This window comes from Anolis sagrei, chromosome 1, assembly GCF_037176765.1.
Source record: "Anolis sagrei isolate rAnoSag1 chromosome 1, rAnoSag1.mat, whole genome shotgun sequence".
In the NCBI taxonomy this organism is placed as follows: domain Eukaryota; kingdom Metazoa; phylum Chordata; class Lepidosauria; order Squamata; family Dactyloidae; genus Anolis; species Anolis sagrei.
The window spans coordinates 283,637,676-283,657,075 of NC_090021.1; the positions used below are offsets into that span (position 1 = coordinate 283,637,676).

The window sequence follows — 19,400 nt, forward strand, 5'->3', positions numbered from 1 at the left end:
TCCCCCTATGAACCATTGCGGACATTAAGATCCTCCAGGGAGGACCTGCTTTCCATCCCACCATTGTCATAGGCACAATTGGTGGGGACGAGAGACAGGGCCTTCTTGGTGATTGCTCCCCGGCTATGGAGCTCCCTTCCTGGTGAGATCAGGTCAGCCCTCTCTCTCCTGTCCTTAGAAGGATGGTAAAAACTTGGCTGTGGGACCAGGCTTTTGGGACAGGGCAATAAAGCAGCAATAGGAAAGATTACCAGACCAATTAGATTTGGACGGTTTAAAATGGTGTATTTTAAATGGTGTATTTTAATATTTTGATAAATGTTTTTAATGTTTATGTATGTATATAAGAATTTGTGTCTCGGCATTGAATGTTTGCTGTATATATGCTGTGCTCCACCCTGAGTCCCCTTCGGGGTGAGAAGGGTAGAATATAAATGTTTTAAATAAAAAAATAAAAAAATAACACTTGCCAAAAAGCAATTGCCAGTTTCTTTCTCTCTATCTTCTGGAGAGTCACACGTTACATCTGACTGAATTTGATTTTATAAAATTTAGTTATGTCACCAGCAGTTTGATGTTCTATAGCTGATGTTGCAAAAATTCAGCCTACCAGCAGAGTTCACAAAAGAGGAAATGCCCCGTCATAAGCTGGCCCAAACTTTCAGCAAGTATTTGCTGCACTACATACTGTTGTCTCTTTTGCCTGGTAACAGCCTCTGAGCTCTGCTTCCAGATAAAAATCCTCAGTGTGGATAGGCTGGTCTGATGCACACTTGTAGGAAGAGATCAGAGACAGGCAAAAACGTCATAGTCACCCTGCATGTATGTGTAAGTATATCACTGTGTATACATGATACATATTCAATTTATGAGAGAATAAATGAGATCTATTTTTTCAAAGTCAGACAGAATAATAGAGATAAATGCACATGAACAAGCTGTTTCATACCAAGCCAAATAAATGGTCCATATAGTTCAATATTGTCAATGGTTCTGTATTATTTTAGGTGGGGATAGTTCTTAGCCTGGAGAATCCTGGGATTCTTTGGAATTCTCTAATGAAGTAACTAAGAAAAGATTTATATGCCCAGCTAATCGTCCCTCTACTTACTTATTTACAAATAGGTATAGGCTACTCTCAGGTCTTTTTGATATAAGGCAGGATAGAAATATATTTATTCAAATATTTATTCAAATATAAATAAACTCCGCCCAACACCTGAAAGTCCCATAGTAGCACACAACTGCATCAGTCTAAAAGAAAAATTAACAGTAATTTCAAAGATTTTATATATAATACTTAAATAGTTTATTACTTTGTACCAGACCATTTAAACCCAGTTAAAACAATTTAATATAATGTTGATCACAATACAAATTGGATAAAATCAATTGAGTCGCCTGAGGGCTGACAAATATAGTAAATAAATAAATAAAATACAATATTCATATGATTTATAACACAATTAATAAGTAAAAATAGTTTGTTTAATGTGTTGTTGAAGGCTTTCATGGCCAGAATCACTGCCTAGTTGCTAACATACCTCACAACATCTGAGGATGCCTGCCATAGATGTGGACGAAACATCAGGAAGGAATGCTTCTGGAACATGGCCACACAGCCCGGAAAACTCACAGCAACCCATTTGTTTATTTAATTTCTTTCCCACATTTTCAGCCTCTCCTGGGACTTAGGGGAACTTATACAAATTAAAGCTGATGCAGATAAATGTTTAATTTGAAAGACTATTGTTCAAAATTCTAGAGCTCCTTCCAAATAAATAATTAATTAAAAACATCAGCAATAATGTACCATCGGTACTCAAGGCTGTCATGACAATTCTTATGGAAATCTGCACAAGCAGAGGGAGCTTCATTGTCTTCATTGGAACAGAATGATCCAGGAATGGAAGAAGAGCTGTCCATAAATAGGCATATTCCAATTAATTGCACAAAATAGGGCCACTGTATTAATAAAATCCACAGAAATTGACATTTTGATCACAGTTTTTGATGCTGGTACAGCAGAATTTGTAACCCACCCAAGGTCATCTAGTGGGTTTCTAGTACCAAGCAGGGATTTGAACCTTGGTCTCCAAAGTCATAGCACAGTGGTCAAATCACTACACCATGGTAGCTCTCACATCCAGAACTGCAATGAGAAAAAAAACTACATCCACAGATCTATAGGAGGCGGGGAACACATATGGCTCCAGATATGGCTGACCTGCAGCCCCCACCAGTTCTAATCACTATGGTGTATGGTAAGGGAGCATACAAAATGTTTCCCTTCCCTGATCGATGGTATAACTGGTGTAGTTAATTTTGGGACCCTTTCACACTACACTGTTGTAGCACTATGGTTCCATTTTATTTGCCATGGTTACCTCCTTGGGAATCCTGGTATTTATAGTTTCACTAGCCGTCCCCTGCCATGCGGTGCTATGGCCCAGTCTGTGAATATGTGTTTTGTGTGTCTATGCATGTGTATATATGTGGTTTTGCACATGCACTGTAGCATGTTTTTGCTTTTTTGGCTTTTTAAGTCCCTTCCCGTGTTTTTCAGTGTTTTTATGAGGGATGGTCACTCGTTGGCCTGACAGGTGCATTATGTCCAATTTTGGCGCCAATTTGTCCAGTGGTTTTTGAGTTGTGTTAATCCCACAAACAAACATTACATTTTTATTTATATAGATAACGTGCCAGAGTTCTCTGGCTGAGAATTCTAATTATTCCTATCTAAACTATTGGTCCCAGGATCCCACGGGATGCTGCCCCTGTAGTTAATGCGTAATGATAATACTACAATTGTGAAGTGTAAAAGGGACGTTTGATTTCATACTAGCTACAATTCAGAGGTGGATACTGCTTCCCTATTTCCTTTTACAAAACCAGCGGCCCCTTCTACTGAATTCATTCAGAATTTCCCACCCCCCTACATGCTCTTCAAATAAGAGAGAGGGAAGTTAGAAATCTCTTCCCTCTGCTTTAATGTCCAGGAAGAGAAAGATGGATCTTCTTCCCCTTCAGTAGCCATATTCTTTTTCAATACATGACCAAGCATCAAATTTACATGGCCATAAATACTTTTTTGCTCCATCCATAACTCCCAGGCTTTTGTGGAACCTTAGGATTACAGTCTTTCTTAAAGGCTGGTTTAGACCACCCTAATAAAAGTAGAAAGAACAACTGATCTGTGAAACTGAGGCTTATCAAATACTTTAAGTTTGCCAAAGCAAATCTGTGGGTGCATATTTAGTTTAGAAACTTGAAACAGGAGCTGGAAACTGATTGGCATTCATGCCCCAGGGAGCCTTATGCAATGGCTCCCAAGAAACTGGCAGGATGACAGAGACCTTTTATCTCTTTATATACTGCAAATAAACAATTCCCTTCATATATCTGAATAAAATGTTACAATTACAGGAAGAAATATGGGGAAAGTAACTTATTAAGAATTAATAATGATAAAACTTTACATATACCCTGCCACTATCTCCCAGAGGGACTCAGGGTGGCTCATAAAGCACTCAAAGGTGTAAACACACAAAATGCAAAAAGTGCAAAGACAGTAACACAAAAGCAGTAACAAACAACATAAACATCACAAGCCCACTGGTTAAGATCAGTAAAAAGCAACAATTGCTGCAGGCATAAAACTACTGCAATTTGCCAGTTGCTTGATCACAGTGACATTCCAATTCTTTTGTTTAAAGCAGTTTCTCCCTTTCCCTTAGAATTTTTAAACACAATAAACTCCTAGGGCCCTTCCAGACAGGCCCTATATCCCAGGATCTGATTTAAGGTTTTCTTCTTTAAACTGGATTATATGAGTCCCCACTGAGAGATAATCTGGGATAAACAGAAAACCTGGGATGAGATCCCGGGATATACTGTAGGGCCTGTCTGGAGGGGCCCCTAGTTAGTGGCAAAGTAGGTCAGGGGTTGACCACTGATCAAAACTGGCCAAATTTTTTTTTGTTTGAAAGGGGTCAAATGTGTGGTTTCCCAAATATATCAGGCACGGGCCATATGCTTATACTGGTTTATATGCCTCATTGCTGGCCTAAGAACTTTTGCAATGGTTTATGTCAATAATTCTCTGGAGGTCCGGGTCACTTTATTCTGGTAAAATTTGCTAGCTAGTACCAATTCATTTGAAATCATTTTCAAGTGAGTTTTCCCACTTGGTGCTATTCTCCTGCTAGCCTTGATATAACACTTGTTGCAAAACATTCAGACAGTCCTTAGCAGTTACCAGTAGGGTTTTCCCCTAGATAAGGCTGAGGGATCAGTGTAATGCAAGCGAGTTTTGGCAAAAACTTGGGATACTGTGAAACACATGAGCAGATATTCTGTAATAAACTCATGTAGTAGAAAGATCTTCAGGGTGCATCATCAGCACTGGTACAATCAATTCCACATCATTTTCATACCCTTCATTTGAGAGGTTTCCTGGCATCTAATGGGAAAGTATGTCCTTCATTGCAGCAAAAATAATAGAGTGTCTTATGGTATCTTAAAGACTGGTGAGATTTATTTAGCATATGTTTTCATGGACCTGAGCCATTTCATCAGATGAACTATTGATTAGTCAGTACATGCTTGGATTAGTTGATGAGTGGCTCAAGGATTGTAATTAGCAGGGTCAGAAGAAATTGTACGATAAAAAAAATACAGGGATCATTACCTCCATAGTGAACATTTTTCAATATAAAAGGATCAGTGTTATCACCCATCTATTGTTTCTTAATTACCACTATTATGGGTCATTAGCTAGAACATCCACATTGTCCAATGGGAGTAAATCAGTACACTGACAATATGGAAACTTGATAGATCATGGCATCTATCTTGCATATGAAAATCCTTGAGCTACCATGTCACCCCCAATTTAATCCTGATTCAAGAATTTTTGAACTGATAATTACAATGTGAAGGTCCTAGTATATGTGTGACTGTGAATTTTGATTTTTTTTCTAAGCTAACATTTTTATTTTAAACTAGAATGCAGGAAGTTCTATGCAGAAAACACTGGTTTAATCTGGTCTAATTTATGTTGTCTGAATTGCTCTGATTATTGTCGTTAATATCCTGTGCATACTTACTTTGGAATAAATCCCGTTAAACTCAACGGAACTTAGTTTTGAATAGACATGGTTTTGAGTAGACATGAGATTGGTTTAAAGCATTATTTACTAATGACAGGCACAAGTAGTTTTTAAAGCGAATGTTTCTGAATTTCCCTTTCATAGTAACATGTGCATGTGATACAAACAACAAAGAGAGTCTCTGGGTACATCCACACTCTAGAAATAATGCAGATTGGCACTACTTTGACTGTCATAGATCAATGCTATGGTATCCTGAGAGATGTAGTTCTATAAGGTTTTTAGCCTTCTTTGGCAAATAGTGCTGGTACCTTGACAAACTACCAGGATTCCATAGTATTGAATAGTGGAAGTTAAAGTGGTGTTAATAATAATAATAATAATAATAATAATAATAATAATAATAATAGTGGAAGTTAAAGTGGTGTTAAACTACACTGCCATAATTCCACAGTTCAGGTGTACTGTTAGAGTGGTTTGTGCAAAGGCTGCTAAAATTTACTGATTTTATCAGCATTCCCTTGGTTAAACAAACAAGAGAGAAAAGAAGTGTCAATATGATCACACAATGGTTTGTTAAAACTACATGCTTAGCAAAATAGCAATCGATTCTTCTTCCCAAAGACCTTACAAAGGTGGCATTTCATTCATTTGATGTATCTCTTGTCTTGAGTACAGGTTATATTGCATATCACGACCATTGTGGAACTTGTTTCTATAATATTCTACTCCTAGCTAACAATGTGCTGCCACATATAACTTATTATTCATTGGAGCGGGGGGGAGGAGAGATTTGGTAACTTTTGGAAACAAACTCCACAATTAAATAATCTTCTTAGATTCTCATTTCCTTAGCAAAATACTGCAATTACCTGTCTCAAAATATCTCATTCCTGTCCACTTTAGCTCCATCATCCCTTACTTACTTAGGCGATCCCTCGTTGGACGAGTAAGATGGTCTTCCATTATGGATTTCCTTGTGGGTCCGTATGTGGCTGTGGAGCCCTATTATTGCTCTGCATCTTCTTCCGCAGTGGGGGCATTGGTTTCCAGGTGGAAGGCGGTCCCGGTCGGGGTTGGCTTGACGCGCCTTCCTCCTGGCACGTTTCTCTCTTTCACCCTCCACTCATGCCTCCTCAAATTCTGCAGCACTGCTGGTCACAGCTGTCCTCCAGCTGGAGCGGTCAAGGGCCAGGGCTTCCCAGTTCTCAGTGTCTATGCCAGAGTTTTTAAGGTTGGCTTTGAGCCCATCTTTAAATCTCTTTTCCTGTCCACCAACGTTCCGTTTTCCGTTCTTAAGTTCGGAGTAGAGCAACTGCTTTGGGAGACGGTGGTCAGGAATCCGGACAACGTGGCCGGCCCAGCGGAGTTGATGTTGGAGGACCATTGCTTCGATGCTGGTGGTCTTTGCTTCTTCCAGCACACTGACGTTTGTCCGCTTGTCTTCCCAGGAGATTTGCAGGATTTTCCGGAGGCAGCGCTGATGGAAATGTTCCAGGAGCTGCATGTGACGTCTGTAGACAGTCCACGTCTCACAGGCATATAGCAGGGTTGGGAGGACAATAGCTTTATAAACAAGCACCTTGGTATCCCTACGGATGTCCCGGTCCTCAAACACTCTCTGCTTCATTCTGGAAAATGCTGCACTTGCAGAGCTCAGGCAGTGTTGTATTTCGGCGTCGATGTTGACTTTGGTGGAGAGGTGGCTGCCAAGGTAGCGGAAATGGTCCACATTTTCTAATGTGACACCATTAAGCTGTATTACTGGCATTGGAGAAGGATTGGCTGACGACTGCTGGAACAGCACCTTGGTTTTCTCAATGTTCAGTGACAGGCCGAGCTTCTCATATGCTTCTGCGAAGGTGTTTAAGAGTGGCTTGTAGATCTTCTTCTGAATGCGCACAGACAACATTGTCATCAGCATACTGGAGTTCTATAACAGCTGTTGTTGTAACCTTGGTTTTGGCTTTCAGTCTGCTGAGGTTGAATAGCTTGCCATCTGTCCAAACTACTGTAAGATTTATATACTCTATTTCTTATTTTATTATGTATAGCTTCCTCTGATTCATACGTCTCCCATTTCATGTTACAACATCTTCTGGCACTATCTTTAGTTCCACACTAGACTTGTCTCATCATGGTTTTCATAGTAAAAAAAAAAAAAACCCAAAAAAACAGAAAAGGGTTTTGCCATTTTTTCCTTCTGTGCAGTACTAATACTACCCCTGCCATTGTCTGAGAGATCTTCCGCCAGGCTCTCTTTCTCATTTTCATTCTCTCTCTCTTACACCCACACACTACTGCTGCTGACCCATAGCTGTTTGGCATATGTAGCCAGACTCCTCAAGAAAAAGCCTATTTGCCATCACCATTGCCTCTTGCCTCACATGAACACACAGTCCCACCACCAGGGAAAGATAGTGCTGTTGGTTGATAAAATGCTTCGTTAAAAACAGGGTGTTCCTTGGAGTGATATAACAATAGGAACTCAGTAGCATGCATGCCAATGTAAATTTCTCAGAATGTCCTGTGAGCTTAAATGTTTACAGCTTGTACAGAGGCCACACCTTTGCTTAATCATGTGATCTGAGTGAGAGATGAGTGGAAGACTCTCCCTGCCCTTTGTACCCACAGGAAACAACTACAGGCAGTTCACAAAACAGGGATGGCAGGACATTTTCATTCCGTTTGCAGTGAAAAATCCCAAAAGACACTGTTGACATTTAATCAATGTTATGAAGCAGTAAATACATTTACCACCGACAAAAGGAAGATTCTGTTTCATAAGATACCTTCCCAAAGAAATGAGGCAAATCACTTCATATTGTACACTGAGAAATGGGGTGGAGGGGGACCTTAATCAGAGTAAAGAAATTGTGTTTGTCCTATGAAGGAAATTATATATCAGAGAATGCATCTCAAGGAACTGCTGTTTCCTCACTAACCTGTCACATATAAATGGAGGGGAGTAGTGACAGATAATCTGTGGCCTTCCGGGAATTATAGTATTGCTTCTCCCATCCGCCCTCATTATTAACTATGCTGAGAATGGCACGCCCAGCATCTTGAAGATGACACATAGCTCCTTCCTGAAACTGACAGATGCAATGATAAATTTAGGCCAAAACTTGGAAAATGTGTTTGAACTATAACTCCCAGAGGTTACAGAAGTTTAAGTTTTTTAAAGGATTGTTACAAGTTCAACTTGAGTTCTACATATTTCTCTTCCTCATGAAAGGAACAGGTCAAAGAGAAGAATGGAAGGAGAGAGAATAACGCAAGGAATGATGGGCAATAAGGGAGACAGGTATCTGTTAAACAACAATCACCATTCAGAATCCAAATTGGATTTATGACATACCAGTTGCTAGGTGCTGGCAGAGTTCAATATATTTATATTTTTCTGCATGAGATATGTGAAAATTCCCTCACAATGAGTCAAAACAGTGATTACTCTTGCACATGATATGATTATTATTTATAAAGCACAGCACTACACAGTGATTAATGAAGTAGAATGAACAAGAAAACAAGCAAAAGGTCGGATCCCCATCCCATCAGGACCTATTATGTAAACATGGCTCCAAATAATAGAGTGCAAAGATGTGAACTTGGAGCCATATGCCTCCTTTGTTTTTATTTTTTATTTTCCTTTTTAATGGAGCCTTACTTTGGTTCTTTGAAGTCGTTTTGAACTAGTGCTAGAAATGCAAGGACAAATTTGTCACCAGATTGTGTTAATGAGTACCTAATTTGAATGGATTCAGCCCCAGTTCTGCTTTCAAATGCTTTTTACCTCTCCCACATCCCATCAGCTGGTGAGAACCACCTCCACATTTGCTCTTAGATCATAATCTACTTTGCCCGTCAAGGCAGCATTTTATGGGATCCTGGGATTTGCCCTTTAGGGAAGGACGCTTAGGATTCTCATCCAGAGAGCAATTGGCCTCACTAAACTACAAATCCCAGAACTCCACAGGATGCTGCTATTACAGTTAAACTGGAATACCGCACTAAAATGAGTTGTGTGATATGAACCTTGGTATCCCTGTCATATGATGACTATTTCTATTTCCATTTCAATGAACAAGTCGGCCTTGTCTGGCAATGATGAAAGAACCACACAAATATAAGATCCTATTTCTTGCAGCTTTTTAAATACGTGACTGCAAGTACAAAATAAAAACTGTTTGGCTGCTGAGATCAGAAGGGATCCGATGCAGCACAGCTGCCAACACCATATTGTTTTGCTGCAGGTCCCTGAGTCCCTTCCCACCCAGGCTCTTGCTCCCTGGCTGTGTTGGAACTCCATGCCTTCAGGACAATGGCTCTGGAATCTCAGTGGAGAAATACCACCAAAAGGGTGGTGTGGAGAAATGGCAGAAGTTTATATATCACTTATTTCAACAACGTTTGAGAAGTTCCTTTTTTATTTCTTCTGAATCCAAGGAAGATGGTTAACAATTAAAATGTGTATCCAGGGATTGTGAAAGATGCATGTGATAGAAACAGGTCATTAGCCTGTGAAGTCATGAACTCAAAAACATTCTTTTAATTTTTTAAGAAATGTATTCCCTCCCTTCTTTCATTTCTCTTTTGTCTTCCCCCCTTCCTTCACCCATTTTTCTTCCTTTCTTCTCCCTTCCTTCCATACTTGCATTTCCTTCCTTTCCCTTTCTCCCCCTTTCCCTCTTTTCCTTTTCTCTCCTCCCTCTCTTCTCCTCAAACATGTCCCTTAGCAGCAACCAATCCCCTGCGCTCCATTTCTATCCCAGTGTCACCACAGAGGGCCACTTCACCTAGCAACAGGAGCTCCCAATGGGATAATGGGTTAAATCCCTGTGCCGGCAGGACTGAAGACCGACAGGCTGCAGGTTTGAATTTGGGGAGAGCGTGGATGAGCTCCTTCTATCAGCACCAGCTCCCCATGCAGGGACATGAGAGAAGCCTCCCACAAGGATGGTAAAAAATCAAAACATCCAGGCGTTCCTGGGGCAACATCCTTGCAGACGGCCAATTCTCTCACACCAGAAGCGACTTGCCGTTTCTCAAGTCGCTCCTGACACGAAAAAACAAACCAACCTAGCAACAGTCAAGCCACTTTGCTCCTTTTCTTTCCTCGCAGCTCCTGACCTGAAAGGGGTGGATTTGTTTTAGTTCAAATTCCCTAATTAAGTTGGATAATGAAGGCTACGTTTAATGTCTTCATGGCCAGAATCAATGGTTTGTTATGAGTTTTCCGGGCTGTCTGGCTATGCTTCTGAAACATGGCCATACAGCCCAGCAAACTCACAACAAACCAAGGCTATGTTTGCCAAGTTCAGTTTAGATCCATGTAGGAGCCTTTGTGGTACCAACCAACCAACATTATGTATTTCAACTTATTATATCTATACTAGCCCTCCCCTGCCAAGCGCTTGGACTATACATACATACATACACACCGTCCCCTGCCATGCGTTGCTGTGGCCCAGTCTGTGTATACGCGTTTTGTGTTGTGTATATATGTGCTTTTGCACATGCGTTGTAATGCATGTTTTTTTTTTTTTTGCTTTTCTGTTTTTTTCAGTGTTTTGTGAGGGATGTTTACGCGTTGGCGTGTTAGGTGTATTGTGTCCAAATTTGATGTCAATTCCCTCAGTGGTTTTTGAGTTATGTTAATCCCACAAACGAAGATTACATTTATATATATATATATATAATTATTATTATTACTTTGGTGGGGTTCATCACGTTCGTGTTTATGTTTCGAAAAGGCAACTTTTCTCCTGATGTGCTCTCAGTTTTAACAACAATGTTTTCTAATTTCAGTTACTCATCAAAGTCTTAAATACTCTAAAACAGGCCTAAGCAAACTTGGGCCCTCCTTCCAGGTGTTTTGGACTTCAACTCCCACCATTCCTCACAGCCTCAGGCCCCTTCCTTTTCCCCCTCAGCCGCTTAAGCGGCTGAGGGGGAAAAGGAAAGGGCCTGAGGCTGTGAGGAATGGTGGGAGTTGAAGTCCAAAACACCTGGAAGGAGGGCCCAAGTTTGCCCAGGCCTGTTCTACAACCAACCTGCAAAGTGGCGAGTTGTGCAAGGTGTCTGTGGCGGAGGAGTTGACTTAGGCCCCAAAAAGGGCTCAGAGAACGTCTATCATCTTTTCTAGCCTGTGTTGTGAGAAAGCATAACTGCACGGGGTGGGGGAAGGGAATACATGGAGGCCACGACTGCGCAGGCGCAAAGAGCAGCAGTCCCTTCAGGGCGTGGTTCGGCGCCGCTGTCCGATTTCCCCCCGCCAATAGCTGCTCCGGAAGGTCGTCACGTGCCCCTCGGTCACGTGAGCGCGGCTTCCATTTTGTGGCGCTCTTGGCGAGGCTGCGTGTTAGTTGTGACTCCGCCGTCGGTGAGGAAGGGTCGAGCTTTGAGCTCTGTTTCCCCCGTCTCGTCTTGAGGTTTCGGCGAAAGTCATCAAAAACGGAAGGTCGAAAGAGCAGGTTTGTGGAAATTTATCATTAGTGCGGCTTCGAGGGGGAGGAAATTTATGTATAGAAAATACGAGTGGGAGGAATTGCATATAATGATGGGGAGAGGGTTTGCCTCCTAATGAAGTGGCGAAAGAGAGCCGTGTAATGTCGGCTCCGCGACGGTTGGGTGCGGCCCGGCCGCCATTTTGTCCGCGGATGGTGTCGGTTGAAATTCTGGTTGGGGCGGCTGCAGAGCGCATGCGCGCCTCGTCCACAGATGGCACTCGACTCAATGCGGAGGCGCAGGGCGGGGTGGATGTGGCGCGTTCCGATTGGTCCAGCGAGAGGCGGGGCCATCTTGGGGGCGGGGCCAGCTTGGCGCCATGCCTGTGGTGACGTCAGACTGCGGCGGGAGGGGCGGGGCCGGGACTGCGGCAGAGAAGGCAGCGCCAGTGACCTACTTTTCCGGCGGCCATCTTGCCTGGCGCATTCGCTTTTCCAGGGACTGAAATCCATTAGGCGAGAGGCGTCCTCTTAAGTCTCGGTGCCTTTTGCAGCTGGTGGTCCATCTGGAGCGGCATCATGAGTGGCTGTCGGGTATTTATCGGAAGGCTGAATCCTGCCGCCCGGGAGAAGGACGTGGAGAGGTTTTTCAAGGGATACGGACGGATCCGGGACATTGATCTGAAAAGAGGATTTGGCTTTGTGGTAAGTGGGCCTTAAGGCCTCGCTCTGAAATGGGGCCTTCTTTCGCCAGACACTTTTATAGCAGGTGGTTGGAAAAATTTTGGGGGGGGGGGGGTTAAACCTTGGTCTAAAACAGGCCTGGGCAAACCTTCCAACTTGGGGGCTGCATGGTGACCCGGAGCTGGGCCCCCTCCCTGCCTATTCCTCTTCTCTTTCGGAGGCAGAAAGTGAAGGAAAGACGGGGAAACCTTTGGATCCCAAAAGGGTTGGTCTTGGTCAGGATGAGATGGCGGAGGGAAGCGAAAAAGTATATCTGCTAGACCCCATATTGCCTATTCCTGACATAGAATTCTAGAGTTGGAAGAGACCTCCCAAGGGCCATTCAGTCAAAATATTCTCGTGGAAAAGCCTCCACATTAGGAGACTCCACCATGCAAGATGGGGGGGGAGCACAGTGGTGAGGAATAGAAAATATGTCTAAGCAGAATAATAATACTAGATGCCAAAGTATGTTAGGTTGTATTGAATAATATGTATCTGCTGTAAAACAAATGTACAAGACATGTATTAACTATGATAAAATAGTAAAAATTATTAATATTTATTTGTTTATTTATTAACTTACTTTATTTGTATACCGCTCTTCTCAGCCCCTAGGCGACTCAGAGCGGTTTACAACAGTTTAGGTATACACATTACAAAATTAGGCATTTAAAAGCAATAGCATCGCAAATCATTAAACATCAGCATCAATACATCAGTACATCAATATAACAAATCCATCAGGTCTCATCAATGAAATCAGAAATAAAAAAAGGAGACTCCACCATGCTCCAAGGCAGCCTATGCCGCTCCCCAACAGCTCTTACTCTCAGAAAGTTCTTCCTAATCTTTTCAGTGGAATCTGCCATTTGAAACCATTTCTCCTTTGTGCCCTGGTCTCTAGAGCAGCAGAAAGTCGGTTTTCCTCCTCCTCAGTGGGACACCCTTTTACATCTTGAAACATGGTCCTCATGTTCCCGCTCTACCTTCTCCTAGCTAAACATCCCCCAGGAGGAAGTGAAAGATGGAAGGGTGAAAGGGAGGGAGAAAGAGAGAGAGGAGGAAGGAAGGACGAAAGGGTGGAAAGGGAGGATGGTGGGAGAAATGGAGGGAAGGTGGGAGAAAGGAAAAACAAGGGACGAAGAGCAGGGTGGGTGGAAAGAAAAAAGGGAAGGGGAGGAAAGAGGGAAGGAAAGACAAAAGGAAATTAAGGAGAAAGAGAGGGAAGGAGGGAGGAAAGAAGAAAGGACAAAAGGGGGGGGGAGAAGACGGAAAGAGAAGGGAGGATAGGATGTTGTGAGAGAGGAGGGTCTGAGGAAAGAGCTCAAGGGGCTGCCTCTAGGCCTGGGTTTGCTCATACCTGGTCTAAAATCTAAGAAGCACAGACTGGGTGTACACTGTAGAATTAATGTGGGTCAATACCACATTATAAGACCACATATAATGTGCTCAGGGCTATGGGATGCTGGGGGTCAGTAATTTTACAAAGTCTTTAGTCTGCCAAAGAGCGCTGCTGCCTCACCAAACTACAGCTCCTAAGATTCCATAGAATTGAACCATGGCAGCTGAAGTGGTGCCAGACTGCATTAATTCTACAGTGTCAAGGTATATCTACACTAGCCGCTCTGAGTCCCCGTCCCCCCCGAGGGGGGGGGGTGTTGAGAAGGGCGGGGTAAAATGCTGTAAATAAAATAAATAGTATACAAAGCAAAATCTGATTCCTTCCTTTACAGGAGTTTGAAGATCCAAGGGATGCTGATGATGCAGTCTATGAACTGGATGGAAAAGAACTCTGCAGTGAAAGGTGAATATTTGATTATTTGCACACTATAGAATAGTTTACTATGCAGTGGGATTTTGTTTCTGTTGGACGGTGTAAATCCGACTATGGGTTGGGTTTACAACCAACCCATAGTTAAGAACGGGGTTGAGACAACAGGAAGTGAGAAGTCTGCCCCTTGGAAGGGAAATCCACTGCTGAAAGAGATGGGGAAATGGTATCTTATGGAGCTTTCTCAGTAGTCCTTGTTTCTACAAGACATATTTGGCTGGAGTTACACTGAAAAAATGTATCTGTTCTGGCTTATATATCTACAGAACCTATCTTGTTCGTAACTTGGGAACTTCTTGTTGTTTGCAACCTGGTGATTGAATGTAAACTGATGGATTTCTCTTTTTCAGGGTTACAATTGAACATGCAAGGGCTCGCTCCAGAGGTGGAAGAGGCAGAGGAGGCCGGTACTCTGATCGTTTCAGTAGTCGTCGCCCACGCAATGACAGAAGGTATGCATGTGCTTGCAGCCTGAACTTGCAGTAGAGGAGTTTACTCATACTCGAGTAGCATTTGTACTGAGCCAAGTCTCTTATTCCCCTCAGAAATGCTCCTCCTGTCAGGACAGAAAATCGCCTCATTGTAGAAAATTTGTCATCCAGAGTCAGTTGGCAGGTTTGTTGAACATCATTGTCTCTTGCATTTCATTTAATGGGTGTAATATTTAAAATGTTTTTTTAGCTAAAACTAATGTATATCTTAAATTTAAAATATTTTTCAAAGTTTTCAAGAATTATTAATATTTAATGTTTAAATGCAGTTTTTTCATAGAATTAATAGTAGTATTTTAAATGTAATTTTACCTTGTTTTCAAAATCCATTTTAACCACTTTAAAAATCCATTTTATTTGCCAGCATATCTGTGTCGTTGGCCTTATGACGAGGAGTGCCTGAGGGTTATCCTAATCGTTCTGTCTTGGTCACTCTTGGTTGGGCCTGGTTGACTTATCCAGTCAGCTCCTCCAGTGTTTCAGTTGGCCACCTCTAGATCTGTGTTTGCCGGTCTAGACGTAATCGAAGCACTCCCTTAAAGTGCCGGGTTGCAGCGATCCCCGAGCGTTAACGAGATCTGAGTCCTAAGTTGAGAAGTACCTCCTGTAAAGCTTCGAAATAAGAAATCGTGATCGAGAGAGTTGAAAGATACGCATTAGGTGGTCGTTGGAATCCTATCGCAGTGAAGTGGTCCTTGGTGGAACTTCACAAGAGTAGCGAATGTCTGGAACCGCCAGTAGTCTGCTAATAGGGAGGGCTGTGCGGTTAAATACTTCCATCGGCTGGGTAGTATTCTTCAAACGGTTGGCGAAGAGCCAGTCGGGCATGTACCATGACGGTATCTTCGGTCGCTTAATGCAGTTTGATGCTTGGCTAGCCTAGGGAAATGTTAATGAAGGTAAAGTAAACTATATTTTTAATGACATATGGGGCACAAAATAACTGGTGTTTTATAAATGTACTCTTCTTTTATCATAACACTTCTCAGAATGCTTTCCTACAAATAAACTTTGAATGCAAGACAGTTATGTAAAGTGTATAATAAACAACATAATGTTAAAATCTAGCATTCTGCTCTAAAGCTCAATGCTGTTTTCATTTATTTCGTGCCCTGATGTAAACTATCAAATACAGATTTATCTGCAAGTGTGGCATCTGCCACTTTATAATTCTTAACATCTTTTCTTGCAGTAGTAATTTTTTAATACTCCAGAATGCTGTCTGCTGCCTTTTCTAACATGGTTATTCTTGTGCTAGGATCTCAAAGACTTCATGAGACAGGCTGGGGAAGTAACCTTTGCGGATGCACACAGGCCTAAATTAAATGAAGGGTGAGTTTGTTTGGGAATAACAAATAAGTTGTATTGTGAAGGTTGTGTGGGGACGAGAGGAATTGCTGGAAAAGCATCTTGTTAAAGTGCTCAGAGCCTGCTGTTGATACGTTTTTTTATATTTTCTATTGTTAGGGTGGTTGAGTTTGCCTCTTACAGTGATCTCAAGAATGCTATTGAAAAGCTTTCTGGCAAAGAGATAAATGGAAGAAAAATCAAACTGATTGAAGGCAGCAAAAGACATAGGTAAGAATTCCATTTCAGCAATACTTGGCTTGAGCACGAGTGATCAGAGATAAATGCCTATGTATTGAATTCAATCTAAAATGGGCAATTGCCTTTTTTAGTAGGTCCAGGAGCAGGTCTCGGTCTCGCAGCAGGAGCTCATCAAGGTCTCGCAGCCGATCTCGCTCCAGAAGCCGCAAGTCTTACACACGGTCCCGCAGCAGGAGCCGTAGCAAGTCCCGTTCAGTTAGTAGATCTCCTGCTCCTGAAAAGAGCCAGAAACGTGCGTCTTCGAGTCGATCAAAGTCTCCGGCTTCTGTCGATCGCCAGAGGTCACGCTCAAGATCGCGATCAGTTGATAGCGGCAACTGAATTCAAAACAGTTAGCTGTTGGGGACTTTTTAAATCATACTTGCTAATAGTTTTGGTAAGTATGTGACTCCTGGGAAAGAGACCGAGTGGGTGTGGGGAGGGGGAGGATTAACAGCTTTGTATATGTGGACCACCGAGAGGTTACTGAACTTATTGTATTGTCTTTTTGATAATCTTTTTCCTGCTCACTTCATTGACTCAGAAGTGCATAGCTTTATGTATATTGCTAGAGCTCTTTGGAGAAACTTAATATTTTTTTTTGTAATTAAGGGGAGTATGCCTTTTGAAAACACGCTCAGTGTATTCTCGTAAATGCTATTTTGGGGTATAAAGTGTTAAAAATTGGCATAGAGCTCTTACACCCGCTGTAAATAAAGCTTTTATTTCAGATTTTTAGTGCTTCAAGCGATATGTCTGCTTTCCTGTCCTGATCTTATTGGTCAAGATGGATAATAAAAAATACTCCAAAAAGTGGTGTGCCTTTCTTTGAAGTTGTTTCTTCCTGTCTAATTGCAAGTGTAGAGTGGGAATGTGAACCAGAATCCCCCTTTTAAAGTGCTTTTTGCACTGCAGTAGGTAAGATATGTTGGTCACATTAGATAACACATAATATCACAGATACACAAAGTGAGGTGTAATCTTCTGAACAGGAAGCACAGACAGCAAAACACACACCACGGGTGTACATTCTTTCCTATGCTATCCAAAGCTAAAAACACAGTTTTGGCTGAAGTTACACTTAAAAATTTTCCTTTTCTAACTTGCATACAAATTCAATTTAGGAACAAACTTACAGAACCTATCTAGTTCATAATTGGGGGACTGCCTGTAAATTATCTTCAAAACTAGCAGTTGGTTTTAAATTTTGTCTAAGCACACTGCACATGATATGCACAGGATTGAGGGCTGCATTTATTTAAGGCAGGATCCTCAAACTTTTTAAACAGAGGGCCAGGTCACAGTTCCTCAAACTGTTGGAGGGCTGGATTATAATTTGAAAAAAAAATGAATGTATTCCTATGCACACTGCACATGCCTTATTTGTAGTGCAAAAAAAAAACCACTTAAAAACTACAGTAATTAAAATGTACAATTTTAACAAATATAAACCTATTAGTGTTTCAATGGGAAGTGGGCCTGCTTTTAACTGATGAGATAGGATTGTTGTGTGCTTTCACATCTTTTCAGACTTAGGTTGACCCTGAGCATGGGCCGGGTAAATGACCTCGGAGGGCCGCATCTGGCCTTCGGGCCTTAGTTTGAGGACCCCTTATTTAAGGTTTAGGCTACTGCAATAAAGTCCAACGCCACCTTTTTGATTCCCTATTATAAATACCTACATTTTTGAGTGCAAAATGTCAAGCAGCATAGCCTGGTCATAACAGGAACTTCAGTCCAGGATCCGTTTGGTTCTTGAGTAAGAAGCAAATTTACTCCCCTGTTGGAAGGGGGCTTTGAAGAACTGGGTCTGAATGGCTGATCTCCACAAACATAGCAAGGAGGGTGTTGCTCCTGGATCAATAGATGGTAAACTGGTTTTGACAATTATCTGAAGCCAGTATTTAGTAAAAGCCTTGGTTATTAATATCCTCTTTCAAAATTGAGCACCTTAAAATACTTTGCACAATAGAAACAGCTTGCAATGATACATCCCCACAGTGACAGGCCCCACATTTCATATTTAGAAGATTACAGCAGGGTGGATAATAGGAAACCTAGAAAAGGTGGGCAAAAGATAATTCCCTTAATCAAAAATTGCATGCAAGTGGCTTGACTGCAAATAATTTAATTTCATTTGTCTGCTTTCCAAGTCATTTCTGGCTTATTGTGACCCAATAGTGACCTTATTAGGCACTCAGGTTTGTTCAGAGGAGGGTTTTTTACGAGGCTGAAAGTGATTGCTCCATGAATACTCTGGAGTTTCAATTGCTGTGAAAGGATTTGCTGTGGTCTCAAGTGTCTCTAAATCCAACACACTACATCATAATGGCTCTTGCGCACACACACATTTTATATGTATATGCATATATATGAGATATCTGTAATTAAAGCAGATTATCACTTTTATGAGAACTGCAATTGGCAGAACATACTATGTTAACATTACCGGCCAGTCCTGCAGACCTACAGTATATTTCTGCAATAAATGGGCAAAATTATGCCAGACAAGCACACATGTTTTAGGAACCACAAAGGTGCAATCTTGACCAGGAAACTGGCACAACCAGTGGCCTTCCATATGAACTCAGAATGTCACAGCCTTCAATTTGTCCCAGGAAGTGAGCTGTCCCTTTTTTAGTCTTTTCACATGCATATACATATGAGAATGCAAATAATTTTGCAATCATTCAATTTTGTTGAGTCTGAAATGAAAATGAAATAAATACAAATATAACCACGATCTTATTTGAGATGGAGAATATATTGTGGGCTTCGACCAGAACTTTAAAGTAATTGTTGAGCTTTAGCTCCAGAACTGGTTTCTTGGATATTCAAAAAACCAAATTTGGATATATTGCCACTGTCTCAAAGACAATGAAAATAAAAAAGACTGCAATTTCCAGTACTCTTTCATTGGCTAGGATTATTGTGGTTTGCGGTTTAACATCTGGAGCATCATAAGGTCCCTCCCCAATGTCGATGAAACAATCACAGCTATTAACTTGGAAAATTGCCTTTTCAAAGATTATTTGACAATAATACATCCCCAAGTGTAAATATGCCCCACAAAATCCTGGATTAGTTGCGTTTTAATTTAGTATTTACACTCCACCATTCAAAGAACTTTTTCCAGAATTCATTGTAGAATAAGTTATCTATGGGCAATGAAAACAATAAAATAGAAAAGTTGATAAAAGGGTAG

The 19,400-nt window shown here is 41.6% G+C and overlaps 1 protein-coding gene across 3 annotated transcripts; it reads left to right on the top strand.

Moving 5' to 3' along the window:
* Positions 1–11,438: 11,438 nt before the first annotated feature.
* On the top strand, positions 11,439–17,008 carry SRSF5 (serine and arginine rich splicing factor 5). Of its 3 annotated transcripts, none has more exons than XM_060761914.2 (8): positions 11,439–11,587; positions 12,115–12,265; positions 14,020–14,090; positions 14,468–14,569; positions 14,663–14,732; positions 15,867–15,940; positions 16,076–16,186; positions 16,288–17,008. In XM_060761914.2, the coding sequence occupies exons 2-8, from the start codon at positions 12,140–12,142 to the stop codon at positions 16,535–16,537; spliced, it is 804 nt and encodes a 267-aa protein (XP_060617897.1). In that variant the 5' UTR covers positions 11,439–11,587; positions 12,115–12,139; the 3' UTR covers positions 16,538–17,008. The 3 variants fall into 3 exon arrangements, with proteins under 3 accessions (XP_060617897.1, XP_060617913.1, XP_060617904.1); XM_060761921.2 differs by having other exon boundaries at positions 11,445–11,587; positions 12,060–12,265; XM_060761930.2 differs by lacking the exons at positions 16,076–16,186; positions 16,288–17,008 and having other exon boundaries at positions 14,973–15,934.
* Positions 17,009–19,400: the final 2,392 nt, after the last annotated feature.